We start from the raw sequence: 20,298 nt of genomic DNA, 5'->3' as shown, positions 1-20,298 counted from the left end.
AGACTGTAAACTTCTCTTAGCAGCTTTGGCACCTCCCTTTGGAAATGGCATTTACAAAATAAACTTTTTTGAGGATTTCATGTTCATGATAATTTAATAAAAAAATTTAAATGGACATTTTTTGCAAATCAGAAATCCTGCCTTTCAGCAAGCTCTACTTGTTAGAATTAAAATGGCAAAGGCAAAACTGGGGCTAAGCAAACAAATAATTTCTGTGGTAAGGAATTTCCTTTTCCAATTCAAATCCATTTCCATCTACTAACAGGTCCTATTGTTAATTTGATGGTACTGCACTATTTAAGAGTACTTGAACTAATCTATTCATTTAAGTATTAAAATCTACAGCTTTGTGCCATTAGAAAACACTGTATTTCAGTCAATTGAGAAAAAACAAATAAGCATGAATGATGGAAATAAATCTGACAGGCAATGGAACACTTATGCACATTTGGCATATTAACAAAGCAATGAAAAATTGCATGGATAATAAATGTGGCTGTTGCAACATTTAATAATATTCTTCAGGTGAATATTTCTCAGTTTTTATACTTCAGAAGCATTGAGTATCATCCATCTCTATGCTGCTACTAACAATGTCAAGTGTATCTATAATTAAAAGAAGAGTGTTGACTCCTGTGTTCATTTAGTTCAGATACTTTAAATGTGAAAGACTAATAGTCTCTCAAGTCTTTTTTTGCAATGGTTTCAATGTTCCTTCATGAAATGCTGATCAAATGTTGCTTCCCTTGGGTAACTTTTCAAGCGGATCTTTACACTGCTGTTAGTGAACACACTTGAAAATATTTTCATCGTGCATATATATGCTTTTCATTTTGCATAACTTACTGGTTTACAATTAACCAATCAGCTGCAATTAACAGAGCAGAACCACAAGTCTTCTCTGTCAATCTAAGGGACAATCTGTTTTGTTTTAATGATCTCTACATCACAGTTATGATTGTGCTTCCTAGCATTTTCATGGCCATAATTTGACCACATATTTTTTTAAGTGTTTGGAAAAACTCCATTGGCATCTGAAGCAATTTCAGTATTCTACAGTCTTTTACAGGCTGGGAGTTTGGATTTTATTTTTGGACTTCTAACGGCTTTATCCTTTACCTCTCTTCTGAAAAAAGAAATGCAGCTTTATCCACAAAAAAAAGGCCATGGGCAAAAAAATCTTTATTACTAGAGGTAATCATAGATAATACCATTTACCAGTATAGTCTTTGTATATCTTATTTTCAAAAGAGATAGCAAGGAGGCATGGGGGCATTTTTTTCTGACTGCCTACTGTAATATGTGGTTTACTGAAGATGTGTGCAAGTTGGTATTTTTTTCTCTCTCCATGCATTTAGGCAAAAATCATGAAGAATGTTAGGGACTGTCAGGTACAAAGACAGGAGGGGGGGGGGAAGGGGGGGGTCCACAACAGAACCCAGTTGTGTGAAAGTAGCCTAATGTTGGCATGTCCCTCCCTCCCTCTATCTATCTCCACTAGAAGCAGAGAAAATAGGCCTTAAGGAAACTGAGCAGTACTATCCAGAGAAGAGAGAGAGAGTACCTCCTAGTTCAGTAGGCAGGATATAGCCACATTGGTAGGGTTAGAGAACTCACCCAGGAAATGGTACAACTGTATTCTATGCCCTCTGTGGAGTTCAAACCTACATCTTACAGCTCCCAGAAAAGTGCCTTAGCCACCAGACTAGAGGCTAGTCTTAGCCTAGAGCAGTCTCCAATGCTTTGGTTGAAGCTGAACCACCGTGGAAGGAATCAAAAGATTGAGTGGGCCAGTGAGACAAGGAAAACAAGGAGGATAGCCCTGGAAAAGGTCACTCCTCTGACAGTGTGGGATGGTGTCCTGATTTTGAGGTTTCAATCCAATTTTGCATATGTATTTAAGTGAAGGAGGAAACCTAGGTCTATCCTAATTTGGACTCTTAAGTTTTGGCTAATGAAAAATACTGGTAGTACTATTATATCTTCTGAAAGTGGCCATGAGTGCTGCACACCATACTGTCTCTGTATTGGGTGTAGTCTGATCATCATGCCTATTGGATTAGAGCCCTACTTGAGATACGCATAAAGGTAGTTTATGAATCCTAAATGGCTCAGAAAAGAAGGCAGCACCTTTGGGTGTATACAACAGATGAACTATTGATATCTGATGAAAATACATGGGGATTTCTGTTAATTTGGACTTAGATGTTTTAGTGGTTTTGTGGTTTTAGTGGTTTTGGTCAAGACATGAATTGCATAGTGTTCTTCTGAACTGAAAGGTCCAGCTAGGCTTGATTTACAGTCTATGTGGTACAGTGTGCCTTTTGCTAGCCAAATACCTTATGCAAAAGAATGTTGGACAAGAAAATAAGAACCATATGCAATTGTGTCCCCTTTAAACTGTATTATATTTTTTCATTTAGTTTGTGGACATACATAACAATTGAACTGTTCCAAAATGTCACTGATTGAAAGCCAGTTCAATTGTGTTCAGTGCTGTGCTTTTGACACCAGGGAGTTCAGCACTCATGGCCACTTTCATTTCATTTAAAAATATGCTAGTGTTCCCAGTATTTTTCAAAAGCCAAAAGTTAAGAGATGACCCAGCCCAGCATGCCTTGCAGTGGGTAAGTGTGGAGGACTGCACGTACTCAAGCTTTGGAGGTCCCAGGGCATAGGTGACCTGTGGCTGGGTGTGTTTTCATTTTTCTGCATTCCTCTCTTAAACATATGTTCAATAAACTTCAGTACCCTGAAAGGCTAGGGACAGATATTATGCATAAACCAGTTTAAGTGATCAAGAACTGGTTTACACCTGTAACAGAACAGAAGTTCAGTGCACTTAAACTGTTTTTAAAATGACCGAAACTGGCTAAAAATAAACCTGGATGGATGTAGTATCAGACTCAACTGATTTAGGTCAAACCCATTTATGGAACTTCTGTCCCAGATCCCCTCCAAATTCAAGTTAACTCACAGTCCTCTAGCATCCCAGGATGCATCCCCGGGCTGTGCTTTGCTTCAGCAGAGCAGGGCAGCCCTGCCTCCAGCTGTAAGACCCCTGGCAGCTCAGAATCCAGCAGATTCCACTGGCCCAGGGGAATTGGCCCAGCTCCCAGCTGGGATGGGGGAAGTAAAGCCCTCACTACAGGTTTTCCACATTCTAGGCACAGATTGGCTGAGGGTCCAGAGCTGGGGGGGCGGTATTTCCCACCCCCCATTCCCTCTTTAACTGGCTCAGTGGCCAGGGAGGGGGTGCGGCCTGGGTCCCAGCTTTGGGGGGGGGGGGAGCAAAGGCCCCACTGTGAGTTTAACCCCTCCCCACCACCAGGCACAGCTTGGCTGAGGGTCTGGAATGGGGGCAGGGGAAGGGAAAGGGTGGCCATTTTCCTTCCCAACTTCCTCCTCAGCCTGCCCATCGGACAGGGTGGGGGCATGGTCAGGTGATTGCCCTGGTTCCTGATTCCTGGCTTAGGTGCAGGAAGTAAAGCCCCCCTTTTGGGCCCACCCCCCCACCCTGGTCCAGATACAGCCCAGCTGGGGGTCTGGAGCTGGGTGGAGCGGGGCTGTTTCCCCACACCCAGTCCCTCCCCAGATGGCCCACTAACCAGGGAGGGCACATGGCTGGGTGATCACCTTGGCTCCCAGATTGGGCAAGGGGAGTAAAGCCCCCACTGCTGGTTTCCCTGCCATGAGGATGGGGCAATCACCAGGCCACGGGTCAGCTGTGCCCAGCATGTGGTGGGGGGGAATCTAGCTGGTGAGCCTTCTAGCCAAGGAGGGGACATGGCCGGGTGACTGCCTTGGCTCCTAGCTGTGGGGAAGCTCACAATGGGGGGGGGGGGTTGCTTCCCCTGCTTAAGCCAGTAGCTGGGTTGATCATCCATCCACTGCCCTTCATCAGCCAGCAGGCCAGATGAGGAGAGACTGGAGGTGCAAAATGGCCCCCACTGTGGGCTTCTCCCCCCCTGCAGCAGGCACAGCCTGGCTGGGAGTCTGGAGCCAGGCAGGGAGGGAAGCATTTCCCCCTCACACTCCCTCCTCAGCTGGCCTGCTGGCTGAGGAAGGGTTGTGGCCGGTTGATTGCCCCAACTCCTGACTCGGGTGGGGGGAGTAAAGCCCCCGCTGTCGGCTTCTCTGAAGATGGGATCTGGGGCAATCACTCGACCATGCCCCATCCTCAGCCAGCAGCCCAGCTGAGGAGGGAGTGCAGGGGAAAATGGCTCCCACTGTGGGTTTTCCCCGCATGCCAAACACAGCTTCACTAGGGATCCAGAGCCAGATTGGGGGCCCTTCTCTTCATTCCCTCTTCAGCTGGCCTGATCACTGCAGTTCCTGGCTACAGGAAACTCAAAGTGGGGGCTTTACTCCCCCCACCCAAGCCAGGAGTTGGGGCAATCACCCAGCCGTGCCCCCTCCTTGGCTGGCAGACCAGCCGAGGGAGGGAGTGGCGGGGTGGAAAAATGACTTCCACTGTGAGCTTCTCTGCTCCCCCACCCCATGCACAGCCCAGCTAGGAGTCTGCAACTGGGGAGTATTTCCCCTCCCTGCTCCCCGCTCAGCTGCCCAAGGTGGGGACATGGCCAGGTGATTGTCTTGGCTTCAGATCTGGGTGCATGGAGTGTGGGGAAAGAGAAGGGAAAACTGCCCCACTGGGGGCTTCCTCCTTCCCCTTCCTTTCTTCCCTCCTTAGCTGGGGTTCTGGTGTGGGGGAGGGAGAGAGTTCTGCCCCCACACCCCTTCCTCAGCTGGCCCAGACTGAGGAGGGGACATGGCTACTGGAACCAGCTCCAGACACAGGGGAGAAAAGGTGGAACAGCTTGATGGGGGCTTCCCCCCTACTTCCCCTGGCTGGGGGGTTGGTATGGGGGAGGGCTCTGCCCCTGCTCCCTCCTCAGCTGGCTGGAGGCTAAAGATGGGGCATGGCTGGGGGAATCACCTGTCTCTTGGCTCTCTGCAGTGGCCAGCAAGCTGCAAAGTGTGTTTTAGTGCCCCTTCCCCCACCCCCTTTAGCTCTTGGTATGGGCCACTGCAGGGGTCTGGCTGTCTTTTGGGTTTGAAAAGTGAACATCAGTTCACTTTCTAATCAGTTCAATCTAGGCAGTTTATAGAAACCTACAAAGATTGAATTGATTCAGCCATGGGCCTTTTTGACTGTCTGTACATAGCGTGATTGACTAAAGTCTACAGTGGGTTTGCCTGACTTGTGGTGCCTGGAAGGGTGGAGGGCTTGGACCCATATTTCTTTGTTTCCAGGGGCTGGGAGGGTATGTTGAGGTGCTGTGGTTGAGTAGAGAGTAAGGATACAACTGTTAGAAAGATAGCCTTTATTGAACAAGCAATGCAAGGGAGCTCATTGATTAAAAAGTGCCAAGAGAAGAAAAAACATAAGGTGGCAATAGAATTCTGACCACATACTAGAGCGCCCAGTTGCAGCAGGTGGGGAGGATGCGGGAGGGGGAAGAGGGGTGAGAAACAAGGCAGAGTAGGATGCTTGGACGATTCATCAGACCCTTATGACAGGATTGTCTGCACAACACTGAACCACTTCATAGTAAAACAGCTTGAAGTAGTACTCAACTTTTTCTAGGTGCACTTCTACAGCATTCCAGGTGGCTTTAAACTGGTTTATCAGGCTCACATGTTTGCCTACTTCAGGGTTAAACCACATTTAAACCATTTTAAATGCTATGTGTTATCCATACCCTTACTAAACTACACTTGTTATAAATTAATTTATATTAGCTTTGATTTGAAAAAGTACCTCACATCTTGCAACCTAGATATATTATTAAATAAGGACATTTATGCTATTCTTTTTCTTTTTCTACAGACATTTCCACTGGGTCTGGGAGATGGACAGCTCTTCACTTGGACAGATGGCTTGAAAAGAAAGGACTGGCATGACTACGAAAGTATTCAGAAAGACGCTCTGCGTTCAGGTATGATGCTCAGTGTAAATCTGGTTTTTTTTTCATTCCTTTTTCAATGAGATACTCTTTCCATTAGAGTTGGTAAAAGAATATCTGGTAACACTCATTTTCTAGTCCTGCACTAAAATGCAAAATATGTATCTCCTGGGGCGTTAGATTCCAAGCTGAACAGTCAGACCAAGCACAAATAGTTTAACAGCAAGGGGAACAGAAAATAAAATTGGTTTAATATTCCTCATATAGTAGCAATAGCTTTACCATATTGGCAAGAGATAAATATATTTAATAAAATGACCTTCCTTTGTTCCCACTTCACTGCCATTCTCCATTCCTTAAGTAACTGCTTTCAGTTACATGGTGTCCAACACAAGCCACTTTTTTCCTGTTGTTTAGTTCAGCCTGTGTCTGCTTCTTTCTCATCCCACATCTGGGAGTGCTGGTTATCTGATAGATGCTCCCAGTTGTGGGAGCACATTGATCCCATGGCTCCCATGCTCCCCCAGAGCTAGGACTCCCGATCAGCTGACAGGAACTCCAAGACTCAGGAGACATTAGATCCCTTTAGGTTCCAGTGTTGGCCACATGTTCAACTTATGGCACAGTGGGAACCAGCCACAAAGTTATTATACATTTTTGTGTAATAACTTCATGGCTTATTACATATTTTATCATTCCTTTAACTGACGTGGTCAGGTTACTACTTAATCACACCTTTAAGTGTTAATCCTGTTTTAAGTGTAACTGCCAGGTAGTGTTCCCTCTAAGCTGCATGGCTGAGCAGGCATGCTTGGCAGCATGGCATGAGTATGCCTGTGCGGCCATGCACCCGGCACAGCTTAGAGGTAACGCTGCTGCCAGGAGTCTGAGTTACAAATTTGACCTTGCAAGTATTGAGCACTTGGTTCCAATCCAGGAAAAATCTTAAGTCATGTTTTAATGTTATGTACCCACTGACTTAATTCTTTCCCCACTCTTTGGAAAAGTGGAATGCCACTTGCCAAAAAACTACTCTGCTCTGCCCACATATGTCTTCAGGGAGTAAGAGTAGAGAATCTGAGTTCTTATAGAAACCTAAGAATTGTCAGATCACATGTTTAATCTTGGCCAGTATTTGTCTGAATGCCAGATATTTTAGAGGGAAGTCAACAAGAACAATGGAAAAAATAATTTAACTCTGTACATGTTGTCAATGTATGTACATAAGTAATGGCATTTGTTTGGTAATAAAGAAGGACATTTTTTGACAGAACTGCTCACTGACATTTGGGCAGCATATCTATGATCTCTTGGTATATTATGTCTAATTTAGGTTTCTGTAATACAACTATCTGTATATAGCTACACAAAAGTAAGGTTAGCTTGGTAATATTTTATTGGACCACCTACATAGTAGGGAGAGGCATTAGATAAGCTTTCAGGCACAAAAGTGTCCTTCATCAGGTCTGGGAAAGAACCAGATGCAGCCTCAGGTAAAAACTAGGTAAAGCAATGCCTTTTGTTTAACTCCATGATGTAAATATAAAGAATCACTTAAGAACAGGAAGAGGGGGGTGAACCTGAAGATAAAAGAGAAGTTATGAGGAATAGCTAAAAATCCAGATAAGAGCATTGAAATAGATAAACTCAGTTATGTAAAAGAATATGACTATTCAAATGGGAATGTCATTACTAACTGTACAGTACAGAGAGGTTAGCAGAGAGAGAAGGTGACTTGTAATGAGTGATAAAACCATTGTCTGTGTTAAGTCCATTTTTTAGTGTCCAGTAAAATTATGGATTTTTGTTCTCAGGCCTGTCTTCTGCAGGTATGTTATAGGTTTCCTTTGGGTGCAAGAACTGTGAGGTCAGATATGCAAAGGCTGTCCTGTGAAAAGTGTTCCCCACTGTTCATTGTGGGTTTCTACCCTTTATTATTTTTCTATGAGAGGCCATTATGGAGTATAATGTTCAATTTCATCCACATAGTTTCCATGAGGGTATTTGGTGCATTAGTATTCTCTGATCCACTTATAAGATACATGGATTCTTATTATTTTATTGTGGGATATGTTGATTGTGGTGATGGTGAATATGTGTTGACAGGTTTTGTATTTATTTTGGTAGACAGGTTCCTTTAAATGTTTGTTTGATCAGTCCGGATTTTGCTTTTGATGATGAGTTAGGTGAGGCTGAGAGATTATTTGACAACCAGGAAAAAGGGGACGTTTGTATAGGGAATATTTCTCGTTTCCTCTTTCTTGCAGATTTTGGCATTGGATGGTATATGTCAACAAGAAGTGTGATGACCAGGAGTTTTCTTTATTGTAACAGGCCTGCTCAAGGTATTTGGGTGGCTCATTCATTGGGTAGCTCAAACTATTTATTTCCTGGAGTGCCTTGATGAACAAAGGCAGTTTTAAGGTTGGTGAGGTGGGTGTCATGAATATTCTCAGAGCAGATGCAGTGGGGAGCTTTGTTTTTGGTGTGTTTGGGATGGTTAATGCCATTATGGAGGTAAATGTGTCAGTCCCATGGCTTATATATAGTAGTTTGTAGTGTGCCATTCTAGATGTTTCACAGTTTCATAGTAGCTAGGATCAGGAGGGACCTGAACAGATCATCTAGCCTGACTCCCTGCCACAGGCAGGAATGAATGCTGGGTTCACAAGACCCCAGACAGGTGATCGTCCAACCTCCTCTTGAATTTGCCCAAGGTAGGGGCGAGGACCACCTCCCTGGGAAGTTGGTTCCAGATTTTGGCCACCCGAACTGTAAAATATTGCCTTCTGATCTCCACCCTAAACCTATTCTCCATCAGCTTATGACCATTGTTCCTCGTCACCCCAGGTGGTGCTGGGGAGAAAAGAGCTTTGCCTATTTGCTGTTGATCCCCCCTGATGAGCTTGTAGGCAGCCACCAGGTCCCCCCTCAGCCTCCTCTTGCTGAGGCTGAACAGGTTCAGGTCCTTCAGTCTCTCCTCATAAGGCCTGTCCTGCTGCCCACTCGCCAAGCGGGTGGCCCTCCTCTGAAACCTCTCCAGGCTGGCCACATCCTTTTTGAAGTGCAGCGCCCAGTACTGGATGCAGTACTCTAGCTGTGGTCTGACCAAAGTCGCATAGAGGGGGAGTATCACCTCTCTGGACTGGCTTGAGATGCACCTTTAGATGCATGACAAGGTATGGCTGGCCTTGCTGGCTGCAGTCTGGCATTGGCGGCTCATGTTCATCTTGGAGTCAATAATGACTCCAAGATCCCTTTCTGCCTCTGTGCTTTCAAGAGGGGAACTCCCCAGCCTGTATGTATGCTGTGGATTCCTTCTCCCAAGGTGCAGCACCCTGCATTTGTCTACGTTGAACCCCATCCTATTCTCATCTGCCCACTTTTGTAGTCTGAGGAGGAGCTTTTGCTTTATTGATGAGGATGGGGTGAGAGACAGTGTCAAAGGCCTTCTTAAAGTCTAGAAAGACTATGTCCACAGTGACAACATCATCCAAGGATTTAGTTTACTTGGTCATAAAAGGCAATCAGGTTGGTCTGGCAGGACCTGCCTTTGGTGAAGCCATGCTGATTGCCCCTGAGCATGATCTCCCCTGCAGGCCCCCCACAGATATGCTCCTTGATGATCCTCTCCAAGAGCTTCCCGAGCACCGAGGTGAGGCTTACAGGCCTATAATTACCTGGGTCCTCCTTCCTCCCCTTCTTTAAAATAGGGACCACATTAGCCAGTTTCCAATCCCCCGGCACCTGGCCAGATGACCATGAATGCTCATACAGCCAGGCCAAAGGCTCCGCAATGACCCCTGCCAGCTCCCTCAACACCCTTGGGTGGAGGGCATCTGGACCTGCAGATTTAAAAATGTCTAGCCCTTCCAGAAGATCCCTAACTACATCTGCACTGACTGAAGGCTTGATAGAGCTATCCCCAAGATTGTCCCTACCTCTGGTAGGTGGGATATCCTGGTCCCTGTTCAGGAAAACAGAGGCAAAAAAACTGTTAAAAATATCAGCTTTCTTGTCTGGCGTGGCCACCAGATTACCGTTTGTGTCTTGCAGGGGCCCTACATTGCCTGGTGCCCTCTTCTTGCTCCCAATGTACTTGAAAAAGGACTTTTTGTTGTCCTTAATCCTGGACGCTAGCCTGAGTTCCATCTCTGCCTTGGCCTTCCTAATAGCCCTCCTACACTACTGGGCCGAGGAGGAGTACTCCTCCTTGGTGATAGTTCCTCCCTTCCACTGGTTGTATGCCTCCCTTTTAGTCCTCAGGCATTGCTGAATGCCCTTGCTGAGCTAAGGGGGTTTCTGAGCACTCTTACCCCGCTTGCTTCTCTCAGGGACTGTTATCTTTTGGGCCTGGAGGATCCCCCCCTTAAGGTACGACCATCCCTCGTGGGCTCCCATCTCCTCTACCTTCTGGGCCCTTAGTGCCTCCCCCACTAGTCTTCTAAGCTCATTGAAGTTGTCCCTTCTGAAGTCAAGGGCTTTAGCCTTGGTATGAGCCCTAGACGCCCTGCGTTGGATAGTGAAATCCAGCAGGTGATGATCGCTATTGCCCAGGTGGTCAAGGACCTGCAGTCCCCTCACCAGGCCATCCCCTGTGGCCAGGACCAGGTCCAGCAAGGCGTTACCCCTAGTGGGGCTGTGAACTTCCTGGATAAGGTGAAGGTCCTGTAATACAGCCAGAAACCTGCACAAGCAGTCAGACCTGGCTGTCTGCTCCTCCCAGCAAATGTCTGGGTAGTTTAGGTCACCCATGACAGTAACATCCCCTGACCTACCTGCCTCCATAAGCTGACTGGAGAAGTCCTGATCTAGCTCTTCCCCCTGGTTGGGTGGTCTGTAGTAGACACCCACTGTAAGGTCCCTTTCGCCACACCCCCCTTGTAGTTTGACCCATAGTGTCTCTGCCCGCCCCTCCTCTAACCCAAAGCTAATCCTTGATGATGTGAGGTGCTCTTTGACATAGAGCACAACCCTCCCACCTTTCCTCTCTGTCCTGTCTCTTCTATATAGAGTGTACCCCCGAATGCCCACTGCCCAGTCATAGGTAGGGTCCCACCAGGTTTCTGTGAGCCCTACTAAGTCTGGGTTCTTACTTGCAATCAGGAGGCATAGTTCCTCCTGCTTACACCCCATACTACAACCATTAGTGTAGAGGCACCTGAGGCCTCCTGAGGGTGCTCATGCCTTCCTCCCACTCCCAAGACAGTTGTGGCCCCCTGCTTCTCGGACATTGATACTTACCTGTGCTTCCCTTCCTCTTGTCACCCTGCGTGCTGGTGAAGCATCCTCTCCACTCGAAGCGGTCCCTCCCCCTGGTGAAGCTAGTTTAAAGCCCACCATATGAGATCAGCCAACCTAGGGGAAAAGATGCGTCTGCCATTTGGGGAGAGGTAAAGCCCATCCCACCCCAGCATGCATGTGGGGCATGATATCTAGGAAACTTATGTTAGTATAAAAGTATTAGGGCCAGAATTTGGATGAAGGAAGGTATTCATTGAAGCTGTGGTAGGAATTAGTAAGTGGTCTAGGTATTCAGTTCAGATGGTGAAAATGTCATTTAAGTATATCAGGTGCAGAGCAGAAAGAGCGGTGTGGCACCTTAGACTAACTGGTTCAGAGGCATGAGCTTTCATAGGCAGCAACTTACTTCATCAAATGCTATTTAGTATATTAAACCAAAGAAAATATTTTATGTAGAAGAGAAGTGGACAGAAGCAGGGGACACTGCAAAAAGGTAATGAGTTGGTTGATTAGATTAATTGAGATGAACAAGGCTGTTAACACCTGGAGGGACCCAATAAGTAAACGGGTAGTCCAGGTAACAGGATAACAAACTGTAGTTTCTGTTGAAGCCATAGTTAATACAGTCCGGTGTATGGATGATGTCTTGTCCTGCAACTTTGCACTCAATTTTGTTTTTAATGTGTTTTTTCTTTTGTTTAAGGACAACTACTCCAGGATCAGTAATGGCATGTCCAGAGAGATTAAAGTGTTTGGCCACAGGTTTTTGTATGGTTCTGGAATTCATGTTGAACCAATTTCCATTTATTCTTTTATGTACGGATTGCTCTTTATGGAATATATGTTAGTGGAAGACCAGGTGAATGAACCTCAGGTGTTCATTAATGACCTCCAACCTCTCCTGGAGCTTTGTGGGACAATCATATTTGGGTTTATAAGCAGCCTCTCAACCTTACTCAATGTCTCCCCATCAACAGACTACCTAACTCCAATTCTCACCAAGACATTGGGCCTTGTTACAAACCCTGATGCCTGTTACGCACCCTTATCAACACAGACTACATCATCGCTGAAAAAAGCAACATGAATTATAACATCTGGATAGTACTAGTTATTGAAAGGAAAATTGTTGAGGCCAAGGATTAAATGGATTAGTTGTTCAATATGTTGTGACTGTAAAACCAGAAGTAGTGCATGTTGAGGCAGGTGCTAATGCCTTCATAATGTGAAATGTTAGTTTTCAGCCTAGTGACATCCATGGTTGCAACCTCAGTAGGTGGTTAATGTTCTGGATCTTGTTGGGGAAATCTGTGCTATGCAGAAAATTTGCTTTTTCAGTGACAAGCAGTTTGAAGAGGGTTTCAGTGAGCCATAGGAGTTCTTCTGTGAGGATACCACCATTTAATATGATGCGTCTAAAAGTTTATTGTTTGCATGTCTTGTAAGCATGTGAAGTGTTCCTAGGTTGGGTGAGGGAACAGTAAGTTGGAGGTTTTTCTTGAAGCTGGGAGAGAAAGGGTTTGAGGATGCCTTTTACATTAGACATGAATGCTGGTGTGAGGTCTCCCTTGAGGTTCTTATTTACTTGGTGTCAGAGAACTATCTGCCGTGTTGATGTAGCCTCATTGTCGTGGGTGACTGTAGCCCTTAATTTGTCTTCTTGTCTGACCTATGAACAACAGTGGCTTTACATGAATAATAACTTCATTCTAGAATAGTGGTTGGCAGCCTACCAGCTGCCGGCTGAATTTGGCCCATAGAACCTTTGGATCTGGCCCATGGATGTGGAGTTTTGGTGGTAGAGGTCTTCAGCTTGTGGACACTGTCGCCACCATGGAGACAAGTGGTTGTGGCAGCAGCTGGATCTCCCAGCAGCTGGACAACCTCTGATTTGGGTTGTGTACCCATGGCCTAGAAGAGTTCCCTGAGAAATTACCATAATATGCCATACACCCACAATCTGTCATCCTATTTCACATACCATGACTTGAGTATTATGATATATGGGCATCTTTAGTTGCTATTATCTTTTGTTGTTAATAATAATTAAAATACGTATTGATGTATTTATTGATGCATTTATGTTTTTATTAAGTTCCTTGCAGTAGAGATCAATACAGGATTTCCTAGATGGTCAGCTTTGACAGGCACTAGCTAAGCAGCATTCATTATTATTCATTAAATTAAACAACTTTTAATGAAATCTTTCATTTGACAGTCATAATATAATAATGCAAGTGCAAAGCTGGTGTGCAAGACAGTCTTGAGTGCATTCTGTTGGGACATACTGTATTATATTTATTCCTAATAACAGAACAAAATTTAGCTGAAATCAACTTGTGGTTAAAATTATCTAGGGAATAATCCTCACAATCTAAAGACATGAAAATAGCAGCAATGAAAAGACTTCTCCTGAGATTTCGAAAATGGCAATTAGTACTCACTACACTGAAAAATATAAGTGGATGAAGTCTTTTTAAAATTCAGCTTAGCTGTTTATCTCTAAAGCTCACAGTTTCCAAGGTACTGAGGACATGAATGTCATAAACCTAATTATGGAGATATGCAAGTCTCACCATAATTAAGGTTATTGTGACTATATTTGCTGTTGTGAAGCCAAATTTTGCCCTGTATGCACTTAAAATTGTCTTAGGTGGCTTTCTTAACAAAGACTGCTCCCTTGAAATCAAAAGAGGTACACTTTTACTGTGTTTAATCTTAAACTCTCACAAGCCTATTATGAGGCTACATCTCTAAAATGTAGGATGGTATCTGAGAAGACCGCAGGTATGGTGTGATCCTAGGTAGGAGGAAGGAGAGAGGGCCTGATGTAAGATGAGGTCTTGATGTAGCAAACCAAGGTATTATTCAAGGTATCCTGTAGAGTTGGAGCTACAGAGGAGCTAACAAATCTAATTTGACTGATGTGTTCACCTGGACTCCAACCTTGATGCCCAGGTATGAAATGCAGATTGTTTGACCTGTTACATCTAATATGGCTGTTCCTCTGCCTGTGTGTATGCCCATTGTGTCCTGGAGTCCCCATCTGAAGTCATAAAGATGAGAGGTCCCTACTGTACCCACTGCACATAGTAGTGAGACTGAATCATTTTTTGCTCATCATGCTATACAGTTTTCATCTAGCTTTTTTATATTGTGTAGCCTATACTGCCTATGAAATCTTATGCCTCTCTAAACAAGTTAGTCTCTATGGTATCGTCCTACCCTGCCTTCTGTCTGACTTCAGATGAACACAACAAATCATCTCTTTATATTATGCATAGCCCTTTCCCTTTTATGCTCACTGGAAGCTATGTATCTTGTTAACATAGAATCTATGCCATGCAAGGGTACTAGCATTGCTAGCATTATACTAGCAGCCAGATTGCCATCCACTGTGATTCCCTGATATCTCTTTTTTGACAAGGTCATCCAATGCCAGCTTTTTCTTGGAGAAACATGCATACAGAGTATGTCATATGTTGTCTACCTTCATTTTTGGGGTTTGTATGTGTATCTGGTGTGAGGGAGATGCACAAAAAAACTGTTGTTCCTAGATACTGGGAAGTAGACTTCAGCTAGTTCTCAGCCATTAGATGGTGCCTCCATAGTATTCAAGCAAGCCATTATTCCATCCTGAACTCCAGGACATTGCCACCAATCTCAGTAACATTGGACTACTTTTGGACCCTTTCAGCTCCATAAAGTCCATCTAGAATCATCCAGGGCCATACTATATTTTCTCTTTTAACCATAGCAAGGATCTCATGCATGTTCCCTCCCATTCCATCCAATAACAATGCAGTATTTACAGGACTAATGGATCTCTCCTTTTTTGCCCTCAGCAACCTGTTCCCTTTCTGGTTACACTGCATCATTTTGACAGGTAGGAGAGTTTCAGGACCTCTGCAGTGTTTCAAAAGGATGGTCACTCTTACACTTCTTCCCAAATTTCAGGGTTGTCTCAGTTTCTTATAAACCAATCACTCACCTTGGGAGTTTATTTCCCAAACTTCCCTTCATTTCCCTCAGCTTGATATAGTAAAGGTACTGTCTTTTACATTAATATTACAAAATAATTCAAGAACATGTGCAGGCTGTTTGTGACCTTTACTGACTGGAGAAAGGGGAAACCTTATCTTACTGTACTCAGTATGAAAAGTTAGCCAGGATAGATCCTCTGGACTGTAGGAAGACTCCAGCTGTGATAGAATTAGAACTAGCTAGAGCAAAGCATGGTCATTCTAGACATATATTTGTAGAACCAACAAATATTCCCCATCCAGTTGGGATGGGGAAACTCCAACTGAAGCATGCCCGGGGACTGACACATGGACAAGCTCCACTGTTGGGGACACTAGGACAACCACTTTTGAAAGAGCTAAGGGAACAGTTCTCCCACAGAGTATCAGGAAATGAAGGGTGTCAGTTGGGGGACTCAGGTGCCTGTACACTAATGCCAGGAATATGGGGAACAAGTAGGAGGAGCTAGCCCTCCTTCTCTCTAGTGGGCAATATGACCTTGTAGGGATCACAGAAACCTGGTGGGACTCCTCACATGATTGGAATATAGCCATAGAGGGCTACACCCTGCACAGAAGGGACTGAGTACCTCTCTCTGTGAGGGTGCAGTACACTTCCCTGGAGGCTGACATTGGCTCCAAAGATAAGCAGCTTGAAACACTTGGTGGGGGGGAGGGGGAGAAAGAGCATGGTGAGAGAGACCAAATTGTAAGTATTTATTACAGGCCACCAAACCAGGGGGAAGAGCTCAATTTGGAGCTCTCTCAATAACTGGCATAGACCACATGTGCATGAGACATGGTTGTCATGGTCAACTTCATTTACTCAGGCATAGATTGGGAAAAACACTTGGCTAGGTTGGATCAGTCACATAGCTCCTTAACCTGTATCAAAGAGCTCTGTCTGACCCAGGAAGTGCAAGGGCCAACCAGAGGCAGTGCTCTCCTAGATTTGGTCTTGGTCAAAGGAGATGATTTGGTGAGTGACTTGAATATTAAGGATAGCCTGGGCGACAGCAACCATGAGATCATGTTTAATGTCCGCCACAAGGCAGACAAATCAACTAGCAAGATTGAAGTCCTGGACTTCAAAAACACAAATTTTAACAGGCTCAGAGTAATAGTAGGGGAGGCAATGCGGGACCATGGACTGATGGCCAATGGAGTTCATGAAGAGTGGTCATTCCTCAAGGACACGATCCTCGAAGCACAAAAGACAACAATTTCCATGCAGAGGAAAGGTAGTAGAAGGACTGGCAAGTCCTCTTGGCTTAATAGGGATATCATGGTCCTCTTGAAAAAGAGATAAGCAGCATACACTCAATGGAAGCTTGGAACAGTCCTCAAGGAGGATTATACAACAGTAGTCCACACATGTAGAGACAAGATTAGGAAAGCTAAGGTGGCAACTGAACTCAGGAAAAACCTGAACTCCTGAATTCCCACTTTCTTTAAGTATTTCACCGGACCAAGGGAAAAAAAAAAAGCTAGATAAGGTTCACAGGAAGCACAGTAGGAATGACTTCTTTCCTACTGTTGATGCTGAACTGGTGCATGCCCAACTATAAGAGCTAGACATCTATAAGTCAGCGGGACTGGATGAGCTCCACCCAAGAGTACTGAAGGAGCAGGCTGAGGTCATTGCAGGACCCCTGGCAAAATTTTCCAGAACTTGTGGCACTCAGTAGAGATCCCTGAGGATTGGAAGAGAGCCAATGTTGTGCCCATATTCAAGAAAGGAAAGAGGGAGGACCTAGGCAGCTATAGACCAATCAGCCTAACTTTTATCCCAGGGAAAATCCTAGAAAAACTCATCAAGGAGTCTAAGTGCGATATACTTACAGAGGGTAGGATTCTGAATGACAGCCAGCATGGCATTGTCACAGGCAGGTCTTGTCTTACTAATTTCATCTCCATCTATGACAGGGGTGGACAATTATCTTGAGCGGAGGGTCACTTACCCAGTTTTGGCAGGCTGTCGAGAGCTGCATGGGTAGCCCCGCCCCTTGACAGGTGCCCCACCCCTTGACAGGTGCCCCGCCCCCTGGTCACCATCTTGGGACCAATGTCCCAAGGTCTTGGGGCCAATGTCCCAGGGCCAGCACTGGTGGGGCCCAAAGCAGGGTGCAGGCTGGCAGGGGTCTGTGGAGCCAGGCTGGGCTGCACCAGCAGGGAGAGCAGGGAGCTGTCCTGGCTCCATAGAGCCCTTGCCAGATGGGACCCCATGCTCCTGCCACCCTGCTCTGGACCCCACCAGCACTGGCCCCGGGACACCGGTACAGGCCCCATGATCCCACTGGCTCCCCACCCACTTGCACCCAGTGCTCCCCAGCCCCGTGGTACAGGTGGAGGGGTAGTGCTCAGCCCCGACCCCCTACTCACCAGCAGGGAAGAAGCTGGTGCTGAGCACGGGGAAAAGCTTTTCCTGTGCTCAGCTTTTCCTTGGGCTCCTTACTTGTGCGGAGAAAAGCGGCCCCTCACCTGCCCCATGTCCGGTGCCCTCTGCTGCAGGTGCTCACAGCCTATGCTGGGCTGTCCAGAGCAGGAAGAGGCAGCCCCAGGCAGGCTGCAAGTGGCTGCAACACGGGGCACTGGCCATGGGCTGGGCGAGGAGCCACTTTTCCCCACGCTCAGCACCAGCTTGTAACCTGCCCCACTGTCAGCCTGGCAATGGGGCGGGTTACAAGGTGGTGCTGAGTGTGTGGGGGGGAGAAAGCAGCCCCTCTCTGCCACATGGTTGGTGCCCCACACTACAGCCACTTGCAGCTGGCCTGGGGCTGCCTGTGCCTGCACCGGACAGCCACGCACAGGCTGTGAGCACCTGCAGTGCAGGGCACCAGCCATGGGGTGGGCAAGGGGCTGCTTTTCTCTGTGCAAGGAAGGAGCCCAAGGAAAAGCTGAGGGTGGGGGGGAATTGGCCCCTCTCCTGCCCCATGCCCAGTGCCCCACGCTGCAGGCTCATGCAGCCCATGTGGGGCTGTCCAGAGTGGGCACAGACAGCCCCACACAGGCTGTGAGCAGCTGCAGTGAGGGGCACTGGGCATGGGCAGGGAGGGGCCGCTTCCCCCTCCATACTCCTTCCAAGCCTGGGATCCGTCCCACCCCCCCACTTACCTGAGCTTCCTGCGTGGGGCAGCCACATGCTCCCAGCCCAGAAACCCTGGAAGGAGCTTCCAGCTGGGGGGGGAGGGGGGCAGGGCCAGGTGGGCCCTGCTGTTGTTGGAGCCTGCTGGGCTTCCCCTGGGTCCTACTGCCCTTGGTTCCTGTCACTTTTGACAGGAACCAAGGGCAGAGAAATATTAATTTTCCAAAAATTTTTAGGGGCCCTACGGGCTGGATAGAATGGCCTCGTGGGCCAGATCTGGCCCATGGGCCATATTTTGCCCACCCCTGATCTATGACCAGGTATCTTGCCACCTGGACAAGGGAGAGGAGGTTGACATTATATACCTAGACTTCCAAAAGGCCTTTAATCTAGTATTCTATGATATCCTTATAGGAAAGCTGGAAGATTGTGGGCTTAACTGCTTGATGGTTAAGTGGGTAGGAAACTGGCTGTGAGGTAGGACCCAGGCAGTTCTTATGAATGGATCTGTTGTCCTGGTGAAGGGGCCAGTGGTGTCCCTCAGGGGTCTATGCTTGGTCCAGTGCTTTTCAACATCTTTATCAATGATTTGGATGTCAGGGTGAAGAGCTCACTGGCCAGGTTTGCAGATGACACCAAGTTATGGGGGAGCCTGGTCACGCCTGAAGATAGGCTACAGATTTAGGTGGACCTGCACAGGCTGGTAAATTGGACAGATTGGAACCAGATGAAGTTCAACACTGAGAAGTGTAAAGTGCTCTATCTGGGGGCAAACAATCCCCAACTTACCTACAGGCTAGGTGGTGCCAATTTGAGTAGCACCATGACCGAAAGGGACGTAGGGGTTATAATTGACCATCGCATGAACATGAACCGTCAGTGTAATGCTGTAGCCAGCAGGGCAAACAATACTCTGGCATGTATCAACTGATGCATCTCATGTAAAACCAAGGAAGTGATTCTTCCACTGTACTCAGCACTGGTGAGACTGCAGCTGGAGTGCTGCATCCAGTTCTGGGCACCGCACTTCAACAAGGACATGGAAAAACTTGGATATGGAGAGTCCAGAGAAGAGCCACTCATATGATCAAAGACTTGCAAGCCAGACAAGGAGAGGCTGAGGGACCTGGGCCTCTTCAGCCTTAAAGAGAGAAAGCTGAAAGGGGACTTGGTAGCAGCTTACCACTACATTGGGGGAATACATCATGGGCTCGGTGAACAACTGTTCTCTGGGGCACCCTTGCGGAAAACCAGGAGTAATGGCCACAGACTCTTGGAAGACCTCTTCAGGCTCACTTGGAGGAAAAACTTCTTCATAGTCAGGTGTCTAGACTGTGGAGTAAAGTCCCCCCAGAGGTGGTGCAATCACCTACCCTGGAAATCTTCAAGAGGAGACTGGATGGTCACCTTTCTGGGGTCACCTGATCCCAGTTGTCTTTCCTGCCTAGTGCAGGGGGGCTGGACCCGATGATCTTGCAAGGTCCCTTCCAGCCCCTAACAATCTATGAATCATTAAACAGAATTGCTAGTTTACCAATATCCTATAGTCTGCTCCTAAGGACCCTATCACTTGCAAGACGTGTACCAAGGAGCCTTTCACGTAAGCATGTGCATTTTTGCCAGCTATTTGGCTATGCCACCAGAGAAAGTGAGAGAGAAAAATCTGTGCACGAAGACTTAGCCTCAGGTGATACAACGCTAGCACCAGCTGTGACTTTGGTCCAGCCTTTTTCTTTGCATGGCATATATTATTTATAACTTTGCTGCATAGCTCTTACAGCTACTTGTGTCTTTAGGGGCTTCTAATAGATTTACCATATTCAAAATAGTGCACGAAGCTGAGTTCAGTATGGCCACAGTCTGGGCAGTGATGCCATCAATAAATAAATCTCTGAGCCTTCTTAGCTCTAGTTAAATGAAAGCTTTCATCATCTTCCAGAGCCTTGACAATGCCAAAATAGCTGAGTAAGGCTAACATTGCAATTAACTGAGCCAGGCATCAGGCTGCCTCACAGTGACCTGAATGTGTTTGATCTAG

At 46.4% G+C, this 20,298-nt stretch overlaps 1 protein-coding gene across 1 annotated transcript in view; it reads left to right on the top strand.

Moving 5' to 3' along the window:
* The window catches only part of GALNTL6 (polypeptide N-acetylgalactosaminyltransferase like 6), a 1,039,950-nt gene that overhangs the window by 365,990 nt on the left and 653,662 nt on the right, over positions 1-20,298 (top strand). The window contains exon 2 of the mRNA XM_014611634.3: positions 5,834-5,942. Coding sequence (XP_014467120.1) covers positions 5,834-5,942 — 109 coding nt within the window. The remainder of the gene's footprint in view (positions 1-5,833; positions 5,943-20,298) is intronic.

The sequence above is a fragment of the Alligator mississippiensis genome, chromosome 2, assembly GCF_030867095.1.
Source record: "Alligator mississippiensis isolate rAllMis1 chromosome 2, rAllMis1, whole genome shotgun sequence".
Lineage (NCBI taxonomy): Eukaryota > Metazoa > Chordata > Crocodylia > Alligatoridae > Alligator > Alligator mississippiensis.
Note: the sequence above shows the minus strand (reverse complement) of the source record. Positions and strands in the feature narration are given on the sequence as shown.